The sequence below is a fragment of the Trachemys scripta genome, chromosome 9 (genome assembly GCF_013100865.1).
Source record: "Trachemys scripta elegans isolate TJP31775 chromosome 9, CAS_Tse_1.0, whole genome shotgun sequence".
Taxonomy (NCBI): Eukaryota; Metazoa; Chordata; order Testudines; family Emydidae; genus Trachemys; species Trachemys scripta.
The window spans coordinates 54,215,398-54,235,817 of record NC_048306.1 but is presented as its reverse complement, the minus strand read 5'-3'; the positions used below and the strand labels follow the sequence as shown (position 1 = coordinate 54,235,817).

Below are 20,420 nucleotides of genomic sequence, written 5' to 3'. Positions count from 1 at the left end.
ACCTCCACGAGGGGATTAGCTCCAAGTGCTGGGAGCACGGCTCTGAGTGCTCAGAGCCTGTCTACACTAGCGCTTTAAAGTGCTCAGACTTGCTGCGCTCAGGAGGGTGATTTTTCATCCCCCTGATCCAGCAAGTTAGAGCGCTATAAAATGTAAGTGTAGACAAGCCCTTAGAATTCATCAAGGAACCGAATCATCTTGAAGGCAGGTTTGTTCAAAATTCAGACCTCTTCACCAGCTTAATGTGGTTCTTCAGACAGCAATACTATACATATAGGATTTCACACCTCTTTCAACCAGCGATTGCATTGTGCTTGTAGGCGGCAATTCATCCTGCCCTGTCCTCTGCTTTGCTCAGAGCAGGTGTGGAGCAAAGTAAATATAAAAGCACACAATAACAAAACATAATGGGAGACAGGAGAACAGATGAAAGAGGAAAGGAAAATAAATCTTATAAAGGGTTCAGGAAAAACAGTAAGAGGAGAAGATAGGAAAAGATTGTAAAAGAGACAAAAGGACACAGGGTAAAAGAAATTTAGACATTTATGATTGTGATGGAGGCAGGTATAGTGTAGTGTTCAGGAGGCTGCCATGTTGGCACAAGTTATACAGTGGGTAATAGAATACAGTCAACAGTAGAGGGCATTGTATTAACATAATACAACATTGCATTCCATCTCCTTGAAATGCCACAGCAGCTAGAGGCATGAGTCTGCCTGCCCTATTAGCATCAGGAATAGTTCTCCAGTGTTGGGTAGTGCTGTGCGCATGAGTGATAGCTGCCCTCCAGCTGCTCCTCAGTAGTTAGTGCCCCAGCCTCTGACCAAATGGAATTCTTTCTTCCCAAGGTAGTTTTTGGGCCTTTTCCAGGCTTAATTGCTAGAGGGTGTTGAAGCCTTCTCTCCTCCCCTCATTGGGTAGTAGTTCAAAACCAAGTTAGAGGCCAAGGAGACATGTCCTCAGGAAAAATGGCAACTCTGTCCTGCAGCACACTTTCTCCAGCAGGCACCTGGCCTTCATGCTACTTGGGAGAAAGGGAAGGGTTGGCCTCCAAGAGGATGTTACAGGAGTAGCTAGGTGTATCTGGGCAGGTGAGGTTCCTACACTTTGAGGTGATGAGAGTTATGGGGCCTTCCCTGTATTGCTGCCCGTGGCAAGCCTAGACATCCAACAACGGCTAGCCTGAGCCAATCCTAATCTGTTCTAATATAACACAAACTAATAGGCTATTCATTAAAATCAGATTGTGTGTCCTAGTTGGTGCCCAGCTTTTTGTGAATATTGGCTTTAATACAGTAGTTACTGACTTGCTGCTTTAACATAAAGAATTCTTTAAATATTTTCATTTTGGAACGATTGTAGTCCTGTGGTTAGAACAGGAGACTGGGAGCCCCCAGGTTCTTTTCCCAGCACAGCCACTGACCTGCTGTATGACTGTGGGCAGGTTACAACCTCTATGCCCTGGGTTACATGCATGTGAAGTGTCAGTGTGTCCCATGCTTACACTCAGTGGTGTTTTGAAATTTAAGGTTTGCAAAGCATTTGAAGGTGCCGTCTAAGCATAAAATAACTTTGGTAATAATCACTTAAGTATATTTAATATCCTAACTTATTTTGTATTTAACATATTGTGATGTGGAGTGCGTAAGGCTCTGATTCAGGAAGATGCACTCACAACTTCTGCAGTATACCTTTGTATAACCGTCACTAAAAATGCCCAACCACAAAGAGTCAAGTGTCGGTGCTTGGTATTGTCAGGGTAATACACTAGGACTGAAATTCTGGCTCCATTGAAGTCAATGGCAAAACTCCCATCAACTTCATTCCTTCAGAGGTAATATTAGTTCTCTTTTTGTAATTTGTTTTGAGCCACTACTGTGACTCCTGTTTTCCTACCCAAAGAGATTCAAGGTAAGTTCATATTAAGGTGACTCAGTAAATAAACAAATGAGTCTATATAAACAGAATCCTGCATAAAAATATTTTTGCACATTTGAGAACATAGTGAAATATTTTAGCATGAATATTTTATATATTGTTATGTAAAAGTAGAAACTAGCAGCTAACTGGAATCCTCATTAATGCTGATCTGGCATTATTAGCTCTCAATAGATCATATTGTTAATCTGATTGTTTTGGAATATAAAATAGAAACATTGTAATATTCTAACCAAGCAAGGGTACAATAATTCTGGACCAGCTATCCCCCTGCCTCTTACCAGATTATTAATTTAATATCTGTAAAGCACTTTAGAAATAAGAATTAAGCACAGTGTAGTGCTAAGTACATATTAATTACAATGGTTTATGATGGCTCCATAACCCCTTAGTATATTTAGAGCTTTGTGTCGTGTGGTTCAGTCTTTATTACTCTTTTTACATAGAAAAGTGACGTAAAGCAAAACAAGCATGTTCCCTTTTTTTAACAAGGTACCAAACTGTAGCCTGGGTGCTCAGATCCCAATGATAGTGAGGCAGTGTAAATACCTTGCTAAATAGATTTAAATTTTGGTTATTTAATTTTATGTCTCTAACTTTTTGTAACCTTGTAACTTTGTTTCTTAGTCAAGTTCAGAGTCCCTGTTGGATTCCCAGCAAATCCAGGCTTTTGACCAACTCTGTCGACTCTATCGAGGAACCTCCAGGGTAAAGTATCTTCATCTCTTCTTTTTAATTGGTGAATCGAATTGTACACAACTCTGTGCCATCAGTTGGAGACAGCAGTCTGGATGCCAACTCTTCCCAAGAGCTTCTTTCAATGTTGCTGCAATATGGAAAGATAAGGTTTATTAAACCAAATTCTGATCTTTTTGGAGCTTATGTAGGCAGGGTCTTCCACTCTTGAGAGAGAGGCAAAATTTCCCACACACTGCTATCCCCTTCAAATCCATTCTGCATTTAAGTGCCCTCACCCTGTTTTCAAACTTACCAAAATTCAAATACACAAATTACCACAATAAAAAATATTAACATCCAAACTCACTTCAAAACAGTGTTTTGCCATATAAAATCCTTCTGACAATTGCAATTATTCCAGGTCCTTGCACTAATTTAAGAGGGTGGGGGTGTGTGTGTGTGTGTGTGTGTGTGTGTGTGTGTGTGTGTATACACGCACACAATAATATAGGCACAGCTCACCCCGCTAGATGGCGTTCTGTCTTTCACATACTTCTTGGGGGGAAGGGCTATCCATCTAAAATCAGGTACATTGCAGAGAGGGTGAAGGTGGGACATCCTCTCCCCTTCTACCTCCCCCTCCCCCCCACTTGATCAGTGCTTAGGAACATAGGATTACCATACAGCAATAGTCCTGTTCTAGATCCTGTTCTGGACAATGGCCAATGTCACATGGATCAGAGGAAAGGTATAAAATCTTCAAAACACATGTCAGTGAGCAATATTACCCAACAGAGAGACTCCTTTCTGCCTCCAGCTAGTGATCAGCTCATACTGTGAATCAGGAGGGTGAAAATCCCTTGTAACTTTGTCCTTGCTGTCATAGCTGCCATTGCTATTCTCATTGTGGCATTGTGAGCACTTTCTCTGTAGTTAAGGGTTCAGCCAGGGTTTCATACTAATCTGTTTGGCCTCAGTAATATCCTGCTGCAATGAGTTTCACAGCTAACCTTACAGTGGGTGAGAATGTATCCCCTTTGTCTTAAACTTGTATCATTGTTACTTGAATATCTTGTAAAAGGAAGGGGAGAGGTGGAGGGATCCCATATTGTCCATGCACGCACACACACCCTTTAAAAATAAATGCTTCCCTAAAGATTGCTCAGACCTTTATGTATTTAGTGGTGTATTTCTTTTGTCTTGCAGTTAGCTCTCCTGACAGAATTGTCTCGAACTCGTGGTGGTGAAAAACATGGGCTCCTCAATGTCTCTCAGGGTGACCCTGCACTGAACAGTGTCTTCCAGAACGAGAATTTCCAGCTGCATCTCGCTCCCCCTCCACTGACAGAAGAGTAGCCCTTCCCTTGCCAGATCATGGGTGCAGTCCTTCCATGGTTGCATAAGAACATTCTGGGGAGGCTCCTACCATCAATCCCGGGGAGTGAGTTTGTTGGCTATGGGACCTGCCCTACTAGGCTGGATTTGCTGCCCATTGCCATCATATCCTTCCCAGAATCCTTTGTAACATGTCACATTGTGTCAGATAGTTTTGCTGGGTTTGTAACCAGGTGGAATCTGTAGTAGTCTCTCTGCTGGCTCATTGTCCCCTGTTTCTTCTAACAAAACAGAAGGAAAATCACAGAGATCACTGTCAGAGTTCTTGTCCAGTGGGATGCACTGAAAGCTATAAAATATTATGTCAACTCCATGTACTTCACTCGAGCCAAACACAGGAAGTTGAGGCAGCTGTACTAACCCCAGGGTGACTGTGTCTGCAGCCAAAGCTTATCCAAATAATTGGAACCTATAATGTGTTCCTTTTTATTCCTTAGATAGATTGACCAAGGGAATACAGAACATGTCAAATATCCAAACTCAGCATTTCTCAAAATGCCTCCTCAACATTATAAGGGAAATAGCTAATTTATTTGAGTTTAAATTTAGTATCAGTAAAAATAATCTTTTAGACAAATCCCTAACCCCAGCAGGATCTCCTGGATTATAAGCAAAGTGGGTGGTATGACTTCATGAAACACCCTCAGCCCTTGAAAGGAGCTGAAACTGCAAAAGAGCGTATATTTGTGAGTAAATGAACTTGTGTGCAATGCTTCTGTGAAACTACATTCTCTAATAAAAATGCCCTGCCTTTAAACCCTGCAGTCCTGGTAAATGTCTGTATTTAAACTGTGCTCTAGGAGCTGGTGGAGGGGTTACTGTGATAGATGCAGCTCTGTGAGAGAGTTCCTCTTCTCCTAAGTACCATTAATCAGGAATTCTAGTGGCAAGAGAAACGTAGCAATTTACCATTCAGCGAACTTGGCAGCCACGAACCACTAAGTCAAGCTTATGCGTATGAGCTAGTGGCTGTTCTAGTGGGTTCCACAAACATTTTTCTGTTTCCAATTGGGTGGAAGGAAATATAAAGTAAATGCATATGGCCATTCTGATGGGATCCCTGGGTTGCAGCCTGGGACTGTGGGACCACTGTGCCCCCCTAACTCTCCTGCCTGGTCTGTCTCTCTCAATGCTTTGCTAGTGAGAAGCAGCAAACCCCTCCAGGCACTGTTACCACTCAGCACAACTGCATGTGGAGCCCCACACCCAGCTATATTGCATGAATGCTCCCAGAGCCACTCATAAATCACACAGCGAAAGGCACCAGCCGAATCCCCCCAGTTCACAGCCTTGTATCTCAGGAATATACCGTCCTGCACTGCTCAAGACAAGCAGTGCAAATGTATTAATTGGTTCACCACTTCATCGATGGAAAGTGGATATATACCAGCCTTTGTAAACCTGAGCAGATTTACCAAACACTTCAAGCAAACTCACTGGTAAAGATAAACAGTTAAATAAATGTATTGACTACAAAAGATAGATTTTAAGTGATAAGTCATAAGCAAAAAGTCAGAGTGGTTACCAAAAGAAAAGAAAATATAAGCATGCAGTCTAAACTCTCAACCCTATTAAACTGGGCAACATCTAGATTAAGCAGTTTTTCACACCCCACTGGATATTACAGTTCATAGTACACAGGTTTCACTCTTGAAACCTGGGCCAGTTTCCTCTGTTGGAGTCTTCAGTCTTCTGAGTGTCCTTGTTGCTTGCAGCGTAGGTGTGCGAAGGAGAAAGGCCAAGCATGGGGGCACTGTGTTCTGTTTTATATCCTTTGTCCATATGCTTGAGGAGCAAAGGTCCAGGCATGTCTGGTGGCATTGCTGAGTCCCCAGGCCAGATTGAGAAATTCCCCTGGTGTGGCCCTAGGCAGGTGAATCTTTGAATTGTAACTCCCTTGCTGGACAGTGGCTGTTGATGGTGGTTTGACACCCCACCTGGGTGTTGGTTATGTTCTTTGCTGTTCTCTGGGAGCTAGTATCTGGCTGATTCCCTAACTTACAGCATGTGTTACTGACGACCATAAAAAACACAATCTCATCACTTCAAATGTACTAATGATATACATATTTAGATAGAACAGTGATTTTCAGCGGTGCATGACCTTTCCCCTGATACCTTTATATGGCCTGCTTTATATGCAAGATCACAATTATATATAAATGAAGAATATGGTGGTTACAGGGCGCTCCGCTGAGGTATAGAGTGTCACAGCCATTATGGTGGTTGCTCCTAAGGCAATGGTCTATGTGTTTATTCCCTTCTCCCTTTTTACTTAAAGTGGCCTGAACATGAGTTAGTCGGAATCTGAGTTTTCAATATTTTCTTCCTTTCCCACATAAGGGTCTAGAACAGCCATTCCTTCCAAGTCCTCTGTAAAAGAGGGTTGTAGTGCAGATGGAGTTGATGACTTGACAGTGTTGAGGATTGACCTCCTACGTATCCACAAGAAAAGTAATTCTCAGGTGGCAACACTGCAGGCACCTGAACATCACTCCTGTGGCACTGGATTCCTCTCCTGGAGAGTGCACACTAGAAGCAAGTGGTCAGTTCATGCTCCATGCAGATCTCTCTGCTAAAGCTGTCCATTTCCATGGGTAGCAAGGGTGGATTTTGTTTTTGCGAACCCCTGTCATCATTTGTAATTCCTCCCCTGGTTTTGTTCAACTTTACAGTATTTTTAGAATCCCACCAAATGTTTCATTCTACACGGAACTCCCAGCCATTAAACAAACCCTCCAACAGCGTTCTATAGCATGGGCCACAACCCTGCACTTGGAACAGGGTGTGTGGTGTGAACTATTATGGAGGTCCCCAGATGAATGGCTGGAGTTTTTACGTGAATCACACTAACTGCTGCACTGATTGGGCCAGCACTGAAGGATACTGCAGGATATAAAGCCCCAGCTCAATGTACATAGGACACTAACCAGCCCAGAGGGCTGGACCTGAACTGGTAGTTTGATAGAATTGTATTTATAAAGTGCTTCACTTCCCCAGCTGAGGGACATAGGGTACTACACAGTGACCATATAAACTCTGCCACTTAGACAATACCAGTCCTAGTAAAACCCCTGGGCCACCTACGCACTGCCTCTACCTCCATACTATTACTGGAAGAGCCTTTTACCCAAACCATCACGTTGTGCTGGCTGCCTGTAGTGATGCCAGGTGGGTGCACTGTGATCAGGCTGCATTTAGTGCATATGCTGCTGTATTCTGCACATGTTGCATGTGGCAGTGAAGCCCTGTGGAAAGGGAGTTCAAGTGATTGCTCATATAGATTCCAAATAGGTGTGCGTGCGTTGCGTGCACAGCCGCCAGGAAGTTTTCCCCTAGCAGCATCCGTCGGGTCGGCTGTGAAGCCCCCTGGAGTGGCGCCTTCATAGCATTCAATATATGACCCTGCCAACCCGGCATCTCTTCAGTTCCTTCTTACAGCCGTGACGGTCGTTGGAACTGTGGTGTCTTGCTTAGTGAGTTCTCCACGTTTCCCTAGCTTGTTTTATAGTCGTTCTTATAGTAGTTATTTTTTCTTTAATTCTTGTAGTTTATTTTTATTGTAGTTAGTAGCAGTTGGGCTGGGGGCGTTTATTGTCTGTCCCAACCACTTTTCCTTGGGAGGGCTTTCATGCCCAAGTCTCCAGGATTCAAGCCCTGCAAGTCCTGCTCCAGGCCCATGCCAAGGGGCGACCGATAGGTGCAAGCTTTGCAAGGGGTTTTGTCCTAGGACCAAGACTTTCACCTTAAGCCGCTCCTTATGGAGGCGGCACTTAGACCCCCAGCCTCCTTCGGCGTGGCAGGACCCGGCACCGAGTTTTTCCGTGCACAGTGCCCCAGCAGCAGTGGTGGAGGTGGCATCGTGGATGGACACTGGCCGAGACCACCGAGCAGCACCGCTGCTCCCTGGCACCAAAACCGGCGGCATCGACCCAGCACCACTCCCACTCCCTGGCGCCAAAGTGGCACTGGAAGCAAGAGAAGAGTAGCTCTCCATCCCAGAGACCCATCCCCCTGGAGCTGGTCAATGTGATGCATCCCAGAGAGGAGTGCCCAGGGCCAAAGCCTGTGGACATGACACCATCGATTTCAGCCCCACAAGGGGAGCCATCAAGTCTGGTGCCATTGGACTCCCTGACCCACAGCATCGAGGAAGTTCATCTGCCATCCACCCCAGACACCTTTGCGGCCATGAGGGACCTCATTGCCATCACGGCACTGAGGTCTCCTCTGATCCATGCCAAGCCTCCAGTACCACAGCATATGGCACTATCTTGAGACAAGCCGGAGATGAGCCGGCCGTCAGCACTATTGGTCAAGTCCCAGCATCGCGCCCCGTCATGGCGCCAGCCGTACTCACGGTGCCGGTCAGACTCGCAGCGCTCCTGATCACGGCACTGATCCGCATGCCAGTCACCTTCGAGGAGCTGGTCCCGGACCCAGCACCAGTCCCAGCGCCGCTCGACATCCCAGCATAGCTCCAGGTCAGGTACTATTCTAGGTCACGTCACTGCTCCCCAGCCTCATGCCACTGCTCACCGGCTCAGCTCTGCTCAGCGTCACCCTGGCCCTCGCAGTCCCGATCCCATTCCTAGGTACTTGGAGTGGGGTTGGCAGGGGCCAACTCTGTGGCCATTCTGGACTCCATGGGCATACCACCAGGCCCAGGGTGCGCAGTCTATAGGTTCCCGGTCGGCTGCCTCTGAACCAAGGATGCCAAAGGCCTCCGCCAGTCAGCCCATCCCTAGGGGTGCGGAGGAGGCGCCGTGTCCCCACCTCCCCTCCCCTCCCCCGCCCCCCGCCGAACTCCAGTTCCTGAGGCAGAGGCAATCAGTGAAGCAGTGCATAGGGCTCCTGATGAGCAGGAAAGTCAGGAGGACCCTCTCCCCGCCCTTGGCCTCTTCATTGTCCTCCCCTGACGAGGCCGTTGCAGGCACCTCCGTATTCGGGCCACCCCACCATAGACAGCCATGCCCACCAGGACCTTCTGTGTAGGGTGGCGCGCAACATGGGCCTGCAGGCCGAGGAGGTGGTGGAATCGGAGGACCCAGTGGTAGACATTTTGGTCCCAGAAGGTCTGTCGAGGGTTGCCCTGCCCCTCATTAAAACTATTCAGGCCAATGCCAAGACCATTCCCACTACAGCCAAGAGTCTTGAGCACAAGTACTTCCTGCCCTCGAAGGGGTATAAATATCTCTCTACGCACCCCCAGCACTGCTCTCTGGTGGTTGCAGCTGTGAACAAGAAAGAGAGGCAGGGGCAGCAGGACCTAGCACCCAAATCAAAAGAGGCCAAGCGACTGGATTTGTTTGGCTGCAAGATGTACTCTATGAGGGTGGGGGTGAGCTCCAGCTCAGGATTGCCAATCCTGAGCCGGTATAACTTCAACTCCTGGAACTCGATGCTCAAGTTCAAGGAGCTTGTGCCACATGAGTCCAGGGAGGAGTTTGGGGTAATTGTAGAAGAGGGCAAGGCAATGGCACGGACCTCTTTACAGGCCTCACTGGACAATGCAGACTCGGCGGTGCGCACCTTGTCCTCAGGAGTTGCCATGAGGCACACCTCCTGGCTACAAGCCTTGGGCCTACTGCCGGAGGTTCAACAGACGATGCAGGACCTGCCTTTTGATGGGGCAGGCTTGTTCGTGGAACAGCCTGACTCTAGGCTACATAGCCTAAAGGACTCAAGGGCGACCGTGAAGTCCTTGGGTATGCACGCCCCGTCAACTCAAAGGAAGCACTTTAAGCCCCAGCAGCTGCAATAGAGCTCCTACCCTCCTTGACCGAGGCAGGACAATTACAGGTGGAGGGAACAGAACGGCAGAAGAAAGCCTTCCAACCCTCCGTCTGGACAAGGCCAGGGCCTGACCAAACCATTGTCGGCTTCCAAGCTGGCCTTTTGAAGGGACAGTCGAGGATGGCGTACCAAACTTATCCCCGGATCCTTCCCCGCCCTTTTTGAATCGTTTATCCCACTTCCACCATACATGGTCCCAAATAACCTCGGACCACTGGGTCCTTCGCATGGTGGAAGCAGGATATTCTCTCCAATTCTGCTCCTACCCGCCCTTCCACCCCCGCTTCCCCGTCCCTCTTTAGGGACCCCTCTCACGAGCAACTCCTCATCTAGGAGGTGCAGGCACTCCTTGCCATGGAAGCGGTGGAGGAGGTTCCGCAGGAGCTAAGGGGCAAGGGATTCTACTCCTGATACTTCCTAATCCCCAAGGCCAAAGGGAGCCTTGGACCCATCCTGGACCTGCGTGGGCTCAACAAGTTCATGGTAAAGTTGAAGTTCTGCATGGTCTCCCTAGGCACTATTATCCCCTCCCTGGATCTGGGAGACTGGTATGCTACCCTCGATATGAAGGATGCGTACTTCTACATAGTGATTCATCCGGTGCACAAGTGCTTCATGGTCAACCATGAACATTACCAGTTCACGGCCCTTCCATTCAGCCTCTCAACAGCCCCCCCGAGAGTTCACCTCCATCGACAGCAGGTGCAAGTATACCCCTACCTCGACAATTGACTGGTCAGGAGCTGCGCCTGGTCAGGTGTATGTTCAAATGGCTGGGTCTCTTCCTCAACATGGAGAAGTCGATCCTAGAACCGACCCAGAGGATAGAATTCATTGGGGCGGTGCTAGACTCTGTTCAGGCTCGGGCCCTCCTACCAGAGTCCCGTTTCCAAGCTATCGTGGATATCATTCAAGGACTTCAGTGATTCCCAACCTCAACAGCAAGAGGGTGCATGAGTCTCCTCAGCCACATGGCATCCAGCACCTACGTGACCCGGCACGCCAGACTCCAGCTCAGGCCGTTGCAGGCATGGCTCGCCTTGGTCTACCGCCTGGGGCACGACAACTTGAATTCGGTGGTCACAGTGCCAGGACAGGTCCTCACCTCCCTTCGCTGGTGGCTCGACCACCAAGAGGTGTGCGGAGGAGTCCCTTTCCACAGCCCCTTGCCTTCCTTGTCCCTGGTTACAGACACCTCAGCTATGGGATGGGGGGCACATCTGGGGAACCTTCAGACACAGGGCCTGTGGTCACAGAATGAGCTGTCCCTTCATATCAATGTCAGGGAGCTAATGGTGGTGCGCCTTGCTTGCCAAGCCTTCCAGGCCCAACTGCAAGGTTGCTGCATAGTGGTTCTAATGGACAACACCACAGCCATGTTTTACATCAACAAGCAAGGGGAAGCCTGTTCCTCCGCCCTATGCCAGGAGGCCCTTCGTCTGTGGGAGTTCTGCATAGCCCACTCCATTCACCTGGAAGCATCCTTTCTACCCGGAGTTCAGACACGCTGGCAGACGGCCTCAGCAGGTCCTTCCACATGCACGAGTGGTCTCTCCGACCGGATGTCATACACCCCATCTTCCAAAGGTGGGGTTTTCCCCAGGTCGACCTGTTCACCACCCAATGCAACAGGAAGTGCACATCGTTCTGCTCCTTCCAGGGTCGCAGCCCAGGCTCCCTCATGGACGCATTCCTGCTACCCTGGAGAGGTCGCCTGCTCTATGGTTTTCTTCTGTTCCCTCTCGTGCACAAAGTCCTGCCCAAAATCCACAGGGAGGGGGCAAAGGTAATTCTGATAGCTCCAGCATGGCCTCGCCAGCACTGGTACACCACGCTACTGGAGCTGTCGGTGGATGTACTGGTCACGTTGCCTCTCCTCCCTGACCTACTCACTCAGGACCACGGTTGCCTCTGTCATCCTGACCTACAGTCCCTCCACCTCATGGCTTGGAAGCTTCATGGCTGAACCCCACGGAGCTTCCGTGCTCAGACCAAGTCACAGGTCCTGGTGGGAAGCAGGAAGCCCTCCACTAGAGCCACGTATCTGGTGAAGTGGAAAAGATTTTCATGTTGGTGTGACCAGCGCCACGTCCCTCCCCCCCAGGCACTGGTATCGCTCATCTTAGAGTACCCCCTGCACCTGAAACAGCAAGGCCTGGCGGTGTCCTCCGTAAGCGTTCACCTCGCTACTATCTCGGCCTTCCACCCGGACGCATCTGGCTGCTCAGTCGTCACCAACCCTATGGTTGGTCACTTTTCTCAAAGGCTTGGACTGTTTATATCCTCAGATCCATCAGCCTGTCCCTGTGTGGGACCTTAACCTGGTCCTTTCGAGGCTCATGGGGCCCCTGTTCGAACTGTTGGCCACGTGCTCCCTCTTGTATCTCCTGGAAGACAGCTTTCCTGGTCACCATTACGTCGGCAAGACGCGTCTGAGCTAAAGGCCCTCACCTCGGAACCGCCTTACACGGCTTTCCACAAGGATAAGGTGCAACTCAGACCGCACCTGGCCTTCCTCCCCAAGGTGGTGTCGAGCTTCCACACCAGCCAGGACATTTTCCTACCTGTCTTTTACCCAAAACCTCATGCTAGTCCCCAGGAGCAGCGGCTACATTCCCTCCATGTCCTAAGAGCCCTAGATTTCTACATGGAGCACACTCAGCCATTCAGTAAATCGACCCAGCTATTCATAGCGGTGGCGGACCGGATGAAAGGTCTCCTCTCAAAGAATATTCTCCTGGATCACGTCCTGCATCTGCACTTGCTATGAGCTGGCTGGGGTGCTGACCCCAGCTCTTACCGCACACTCCACTAGTGCCCAGGCCTCGTCAGCAGCATTCCTGGCCCAGGTACCAATCCAAGAAATCTGCAGGGCAGCGACTTGGTTCTTGTTACATACCTTCACCTCACACTACGCCATCGTCCAGCACGCCAGGGACAACGCGGCTTTCGGCAGAGCAGTGCTACGATCAGCATTCCTTAACTCCGACCTCACCGCCTAGATAAGGCTTGGGAGTCACCTACTTGGAATCAATATGAGCAATCACTCAAAGAAGAAAAACCGGTTACTCACCTCTCGTAACTCTTCTTCGAGATGGGCAGGTTTGGAATGAATATGAACAACACATTTTCCACTCTATCGGAGTAGCCGGCAAGAAGGAACTGAGGGAGTGTCGGGTCAGCAGGATCATATATTGAGCGCCATGAAGGCACCACTCCAAGGGACTCCACAGCCGACCCAACAGATGCTGCTAGAGGAAAACTTTCCAGCAGCCATGCCCACGACGTGCACACACTTACTTGGAATGAACATGAGCAACACATCTCAAAGAACAACAGTTATGACAGGTGAGTAACCGTTTTTCACAATCCTGCTGCCTGGTTATAGAGGTATGTTACTGGCTTGAGGACAGTCCCTGTTCTGGGGAATATCCCACCCCCCAGCCTCCCTTGGCGAATCCCTTTGCTCTTTCAAGGAGCTGCTCCCCACAGCCTAGTGTCTTGGGGCTTAGCAGCAGCAAGAGCCAGGAGCCCAGCCCTGGGGCATGGAAAGTAGCCCTAGTTGCAGCAGTGGCTGCTCCAAGAACTGCTGCTCAGCACTACATGAGGAGTAGGAGCGGCGCAGAGGTCTAGGGCCAATCAGGCAGTAATGCACTCAGCCCTGTGCATTCCAGCTCTGCCAGCCAGAGCCTATGAAATGTTCAGGGTCAGCTGTAGACAGAGGTGGGAGTCCTGGGTTCCAGATCCAGCCTGCACACTGTGTGTTTGACACCCTATCCCTGGGCTAGAAAGTTAGAGATGTGGGAAATGGAGGGAGAGAGAGTGAGGAACAGTGCATTACAGACAAGGGAGTGATTGGAAACACTCACAATCCCAAGAGCTCCAGTGAACGGGAAAGAGAGAGACACTGATGCCTTGATTATTTCAGAACGAAGCAAAAATGCTACTAACAGGTTTGTGAGTGTCACCTCCCTTAAAGATCAATGACCCATCCTTATCAGCTGTGGCTATCTGTGTTTTCTACAGACACTGACACCACCAACGTCCACGTTTGTTGGCTACAATCTGATTGGTGAAGTCAGGGATCTCTTATGCCCTTAATTCCCCCAAAATGGAGCCCTCCTACCCAACAAGATTGTCTCATGGAAAAAATAAATAGCTTTTTGTTCTCTGTTAGCTCCCCCAGGGGACCCTGGTCTCTGATATAAATGTCTCTGTGCCTGTAATCAGCAGTTCCCAATGAGTGGTCAGATTTCAGCCGGCTCCCAAGGACACCTGGGTAGCTGGGAGCCTGTAACTGAGGATGCACATGCGGGGTATGGGAGGAACATTTCCACTGTGGGATTCTTCCTCTATGCAAATGGACATGCATGATTTCAAGCTGAATAGGAAAATGGACACAAACTCAGTCACCCTGTTCCAAGGCATCTGAACTACAGGAAGGCTGTCTTCTCAGACACAAGACATTTGATGTGTATGTTGTATAGTATTTTAGCACACATTCTATCTGCAGGTAGGCCGGTTGTGACATTTGGCACTGGATGGGCACAGAATAGGCCAAAGTGTCATCCAAAGGAAAGCATTACAAGCCACGTGGAAAAGGCTCTGAGTTCACAAGGCTACCCTAGAAGCAATTAGAAAAAAGCAAAACCGCTCCCCTCCCTGGTACTTCTCAGAGCTGTGCATACTGATGGGAGAAGAGCCATTGCTGGGGAATTGTCTGGAGCCAGTGCTGCGAGCCCAAAGGGGAGATAAGAATGGTGACCTTTCCCTCTGCTGAAAGGCTGACATTTGATACAAAGAAACAATAAGTGGGAAATGACTTTTTTTTTTTTTTTTTTTTTTTAAACTGCAATGAATTACAGAGGAAAGGGGGAAGGCAGCTCTGATAAAATTTTAACGAAGGCTGTATTTTTCCCCTGCATTAGGCTGAATAATAAGTCTCCTGCTAATTGTCAAGCAGGGCAGCCCTTTCATGTTCAGGGAGTGGAGTGTTGTAGGCTAATTTGCTACAGTTTTGCCTGGAAATCAAAGAGGAAAAAAAAAGACTTCCTGCTATTTCTAGATTAAAGGGCTCGCAGTGCTGCGCTGCCCTTTTAGGCCCCATGCCCCTGTGTTAAAGGGCCAGCTCTTCCAATCATGTAGATTTCAGTGGAGGCATTTCAAAGATGTTTCTATTCAAATCCTTTGAATGTCTTCAGACCATAATGCCTTTGTCATTGTGTGGCTGCTCCCTGTGGGGGGAGGGGTCTTTGGTAACACGTATTCCTTCTCTTCCAGCTCCCTCAAAACCCACAGTGAATTCTTTTCTGACTAACGAGCACTGGAGGCCTCCTGGCAGACAATGACCTTTTGCTGATAGCAGTTCCCTCAGGAAGGCTGTGTGGCCTAGGATCGACCACAGGATGCGGGGGCAGGAGAGCCGGGGTCTGTTCCCAGCTCTGTCATTGACCTGTTAAGTGCCAAGTCATGTCCCTTCCTGGTGCCTCACTTTCCCCCTTTGTCTTGTCTGTTCAAACTCTGAGCTTCTTGGGCCAGAGACTGTCTCGGTGTAGCCTCTAGCAGGGCTACTATGATACCAGTTTGGTGAGATTTGCCAAAGGGCCATTCTATGAGGACATCTGACCTAGCATATACCTGCCCCCTGCCAGGCAGCTGGGCTGGGCCTGACATGCCCCAGTAGGAAGTCAGAGCAGTGGCGAAGCTTAATGAATGGGGATTCTCAGCACCTCACACCAGAGTAGTGCCAAACTCATCTTACCCTTCCTCCTGCTGGGAGGAGCAGGAGTCACTCATTTATTTAACAGTGGTGCAGTGCTGACTGCCTGACGTTTCAAGGAGAAAGGACCCATAGCGTAAACCTTCTAGATCAAAGTGCTGTCAAGCTGGTGCTGCAATGGTTCCAGTCCAGCCTAGCGGGCAACCACATCTTGATTCAGTCAGACAACACTGACTGACATGGTTGTATTTGTGAATAACTGAGGGGAAATAAGGAGCAGAAGCAATGGAAGCCATATGATGAGTGGAACACTTTCTCTTATCTCCTTTTATGAGAATCACTCTGAGGTATATGAACTAAAAGGCAGACAAGTTCAGCGGGTGCAAGGTCAACTCCCTCAAGTCGGTCCTGAATCAGGAGGTCTTCAAGTTAATTGTCCAACTGTTCAGCCTTTCTTCAGAGTGATAGTCACAGGATCTGCGGTTTCCTTGGCAGAGAACCACCAGGTAGCCAGGTTCTTATATCAGTCCAATTAGCCATGCTGGCAGTCAGGCCGCTCTTTCCACAATGGACCTTACTGCTCAGGTTGAGAGCCCTGACAAGCCATCTCTTCGATCCCCTCATGGCAGTGTCAACATTCTTTGTCCATCCACACTTGATTTGTGATAGCCACTTCTGTGATCTTCTATGGGGCTCCCCTCAGGCCTCCAGCTATCGCCACTCTGTGGGCCAGAACCCATTGTCCTCTCCCTCGCACTGTAAGTTTAGGGATACAAGCCCCCTGCAATTCACTGCGACTATCCCAGCACGTCTGACCTTAGTCCTGCACCTGTAGGTCACTCTCAGGGACAGTGACAGGGTCACCAGTAACAAGCTGGCTTTCAGAGAGCCAGGGCATTTATTTTAGAACAAAAGCATTTCAGAAATAAACATAACTAGTCTACACAGGTGCCATGTTAAGAGGTGTAACCTAGTGTCCACGTGGAGCTCTGACAGTTTCTAGGTCTCCACACCCTTCCAGCAGTGTTAACCCTCTTGGATACAGTCTCACATCAGTTTTGGATCTCTGACTGAGTTCAGGCTTCCCCCATTGTACAAGCTCTTGCTTTGGCTCCTGGGTTTCTTGAACCTGGTCTGAACTAGCATATACAATTTCCCAAGGGCCTGGTACTTCTCTGGTGTTGGTTGCCTAGCCTGGGATCTGCAGTAATTCCCCACCATGATTTTAGTTGCTTAGGGAAGCTCAGTAGCCCTCTACTGTGGAACTAGAATCCAATAGCTCGATCACAAAGACACACAACATTGAAAGCTACCAAAGTTTATGACTAAACCTGGTCCCTAAGCTGTCTGGCATATCTCAGTATAGTTGCCTTTTGGAAGTTTCCACATTTCCAGGGTCTCACCTCTATCACATACTCTGCCACCCTCTCCCCCAAGATGTGGCCATAGCAATGGTACCTGACCAGAAGCCTAGGGGAGTCCACTGCCACAACTCTCATGTGGTGCCTCTGCCCTTCTCTTGTAATTTCCCATTTCATCGCCGCCTATAACCCTGGTGCCTAACAAGCCAGCATACGCTAGTCATATGCTAGTCCAGCTCTTCTTGGCTGGATCAGTAGGTGGCATTCTCGGGCTCCTGGTTACCCTGTAAGCCTAAACCTTTGGGCATGAACTTGAGCTCTGGTGCTCCCACTCCCACCTCTTGCTCACAGTGTCAGATACCCTGGTGGTGGTTGCAGGTTTCTGCCATTTAAGGTTTTGCGTAAGCCTCACTTTAGACAGAATGGGACAGCATGTAGGTCTGGCTCTTCAGGACGGGGCTGTCACTACACAATGCTTTTAACAGCACTAGGATCCCAAAACGCTGCCAGGGGAGAATCCTCAGTCTTCCCTCAGACCGAAATGCCTTTCGCCTGATGCTAGGTGCCATTGGGGTCTGGCACCTGTCTTCTGAGGTTTCCATGCTTCCTAGGGCACACTTCTGTCACCAAGTGCATGATGCTCATGCCTTCCCCAGGCTCCCTTGTCCCAATACTGGCTGTAGGGGAAAGTTTGGAAAACACCAAGGAGCACAAGGCTGTGATTTTTTTTTTCTTCACAGGCTCTCCCTCAGCGCCTTTCCCTAACCCAAGGTGGAAGGGGAACATATTCTAGTGCCTGGGTCAGTTTTTCCCCGTCCCAGTTAGTGAGTCTGGTGCTGGGGGCACAGGACTACTGTGCCTGGCCATGGTGCTACTGGCTGACAGGTTGCAGGTCCTGCTGCCCTTGGAGCACGTATAAGGGAAGGCTTTCTTCCTAGGCCAATGGTACCCAGGGCCATGCCATCTATGTATACACCCAAACTATGACTTTGGGCCTGGCTGTACCCACAGGACCATACCATCTGGCACCAGAACATGCATGGAGGATGGCATTTTTTTTGGTAGACCACGTGCCTACAACAATGGCATCTTCCTCACAGCATGACCATGCATGCAACACAGACACAAGGCCACACTTTGCATGCAAGCGTAGCAGTCTCTCTCTGTTCAGGTGGCTTTCTTAACCTGGCCCTACAGTTTGCTGACCTCTGGGAGGTCTATTTTGGGACACTTGCTAACAGATAACACCACGCTGTGACACTGCTGTTCGGCCTGACAAACTCAGACTACAGGCGAGTCGCATCATACACGCATTTAACTTATGCGAATTCAACTATACGCGCTTGGCAAAAAAAAGAAAAACAACAAGATACCTGTAAATACTGTGGGCGATTCCATCCAATGAGTGTATGCCCCGGAGTGAGCGTGCGATGGGAGACGTGAATCTGCTGTTCCCTCAGTTGGTCTCAGTTCCCGCGTGCCTCTCATAGTGTGAGCATCTCACCGCACTGAGTGTGATTTTAGTATTTAAAGATACTTATTTTTCGTACAACATGGCCCCTAAATGTAAGCCAACTACTTCAGCTGGTGCTCAACTGAAGAAACAGCGATCTGTTCCAACGCTGGAGGAAAAATTGGCTGTGTTGGACTTATTGAGAGACGGTCTGTCGATCTCCAATGTGGCACATAAATATGGCTGCAACGAATCTAGCATCCGTGCCTTCAAGAGAGAGAAATTCGTCAAGCCATGGCATCAAGTGCTCCAATAACTGCTAAGGTGACGAGCCAGGTGCGTGATAAGACTTCAGTGAAGACTGAAAAGGCATAAAACTTATGGCTGGAAGACATGAATCGTAAATGTGTGCCTATCGATGGCAACACGTTGCGAGAAAAGGCTCTTAGCCTCTACGCGCTGTTCAAACCTCCTGTCGAAGAGGGACAGCCTTCTGATGAGAAGGAATTCAAAGCCAGCCAAGGTTGGCTTAACAGTTTTAGGAACCACTTCAACCTCAAAAACATGCAGACTACTGGTGAAGCTGCATCTGCCAATGAAGAGGCAGCAAAAGCCTACCCCGGACAATTAAAGAAAATCATAGAAGAAAAGGGCTATCTTCCAGAACAAGTTTTTAATGATGACTAGACTGGGCTCTTCTGGAAAAAAGATGCCCAACCGCACTTACATTTTGAAATCAGAAAGACAAGCCCCTGGCTTCAAAGCAGCTAAAGACTGTGTAACTGTGTTGTTTTGTGGCAATGCGGCTGGGCATTTAATAAAGCTGGGCTTGCTCTACAGGGCTGCAAATCCCCGTGCCCTAAAAGGCAAGAACAAAAATCTCCTGCCTGTGTTCTGGTAATCAAATAAAAAGGCTTGGGTGACGGCAGCATTATTTCTGGATTGGTTCCACAAGTGTTTAATTCCAGAGGTCAAGTGGTACCTCGAAGAGAAAGAACTTGACTTTAAAGTGTTGCTGATTGTAGACAATGCTCCTGGCCACTCTGCGGCACTCCGGTTTGCACATAATGACGTTGAAGTCATCTTTCTCCCCACTAGTACCACCTCCAACTTCTCGACCAAGGCGTGATTCCCTGTTTCAAGGCCACATACACGAGGCTTACGTTCTCACGGATACGTAGCATTATGGAGGCTGATCCCAATCTTAATGTGATGGAGTATTGGAAGTCCTTCAACATTGTCAATTGCATCACTTATATTAAACAAGCAATGGATGTAATCAAGCCTGAACTAGTCAATGCATATTGGGAAAACCTATGGAAAGAATGTGTGAATGATTTTAAGGGTTTCCCAACCACTGACAAAGAAGTGAAACACATTGTTCAGGAGATCCAGGCAAGTGCGTAGTGATGGCTTCGTCGACATCCTTGAGGAAGAAATTGAAGAATTAATTGAGAGCCCATAGAGAAACATTGACTAACGAAGGGTTAGAGGAACTGATAAAATCGTCTACAGAAGACTAAGATGACGACGATGAACAGGAAGAGCCAGCAAGTTGGAATCTTCATAAATTTGCTGAAGTGTTCCAAGCAGCGAAACACTTGAATGATTTAATTTCTCAATATGATCCCTCTATGGAACAAAGCCTCAAAATCACACGTAGTATTACGGACTATTTGAGACCATATCAAGAAATGTTTTAGCAGCTCAAGAGACAACAGCGACAGTTGCCGATCACCATGTTTTTCAAGGAAAAACAGCCAGCAGCAGATGAGCCTACGCAATTAACTTCTCGAGCTGAATCAGAGCCAACCACTTTATCTACGACTTGCTCTCCGTCACCTCCATTTCCTGGACCGACATCAAGCCCTGACGACCCCCTGTAATTAAAAATACAGTACTGTAAATTATATTTTGCATATGTACTCTTTATTATATACTGTACACATTCTACATTTATACATATTACTGTGCAGGGTTGTATACACAACCCTGTACAGTATACAGTACTGTACTTTATGGGCGATTTAAGGGATTTTTCAAGGGTAATTTTGACTATATGCGATTTTCGCCTTACGCA

The 20,420-nt window shown here is 48.4% G+C and overlaps 1 protein-coding gene across 1 annotated transcript in view; it reads left to right on the top strand.

The window, feature by feature from the left end:
- VPS8 (VPS8 subunit of CORVET complex) overlaps window positions 1-4,768 on the top strand; it is a 264,970-nt gene extending 260,202 nt beyond the window's left edge. Inside the window, exons 43-44 of the mRNA XM_034781874.1 lie at window positions 2,566-2,646; window positions 3,823-4,768. Coding sequence (XP_034637765.1) covers window positions 2,566-2,646; window positions 3,823-3,972 — 231 coding nt within the window. The 3' untranslated portion in view covers window positions 3,973-4,768. The remainder of the gene's footprint in view (window positions 1-2,565; window positions 2,647-3,822) is intronic.
- The last annotated feature ends 15,652 nt before the right edge of the window (window positions 4,769-20,420 follow it).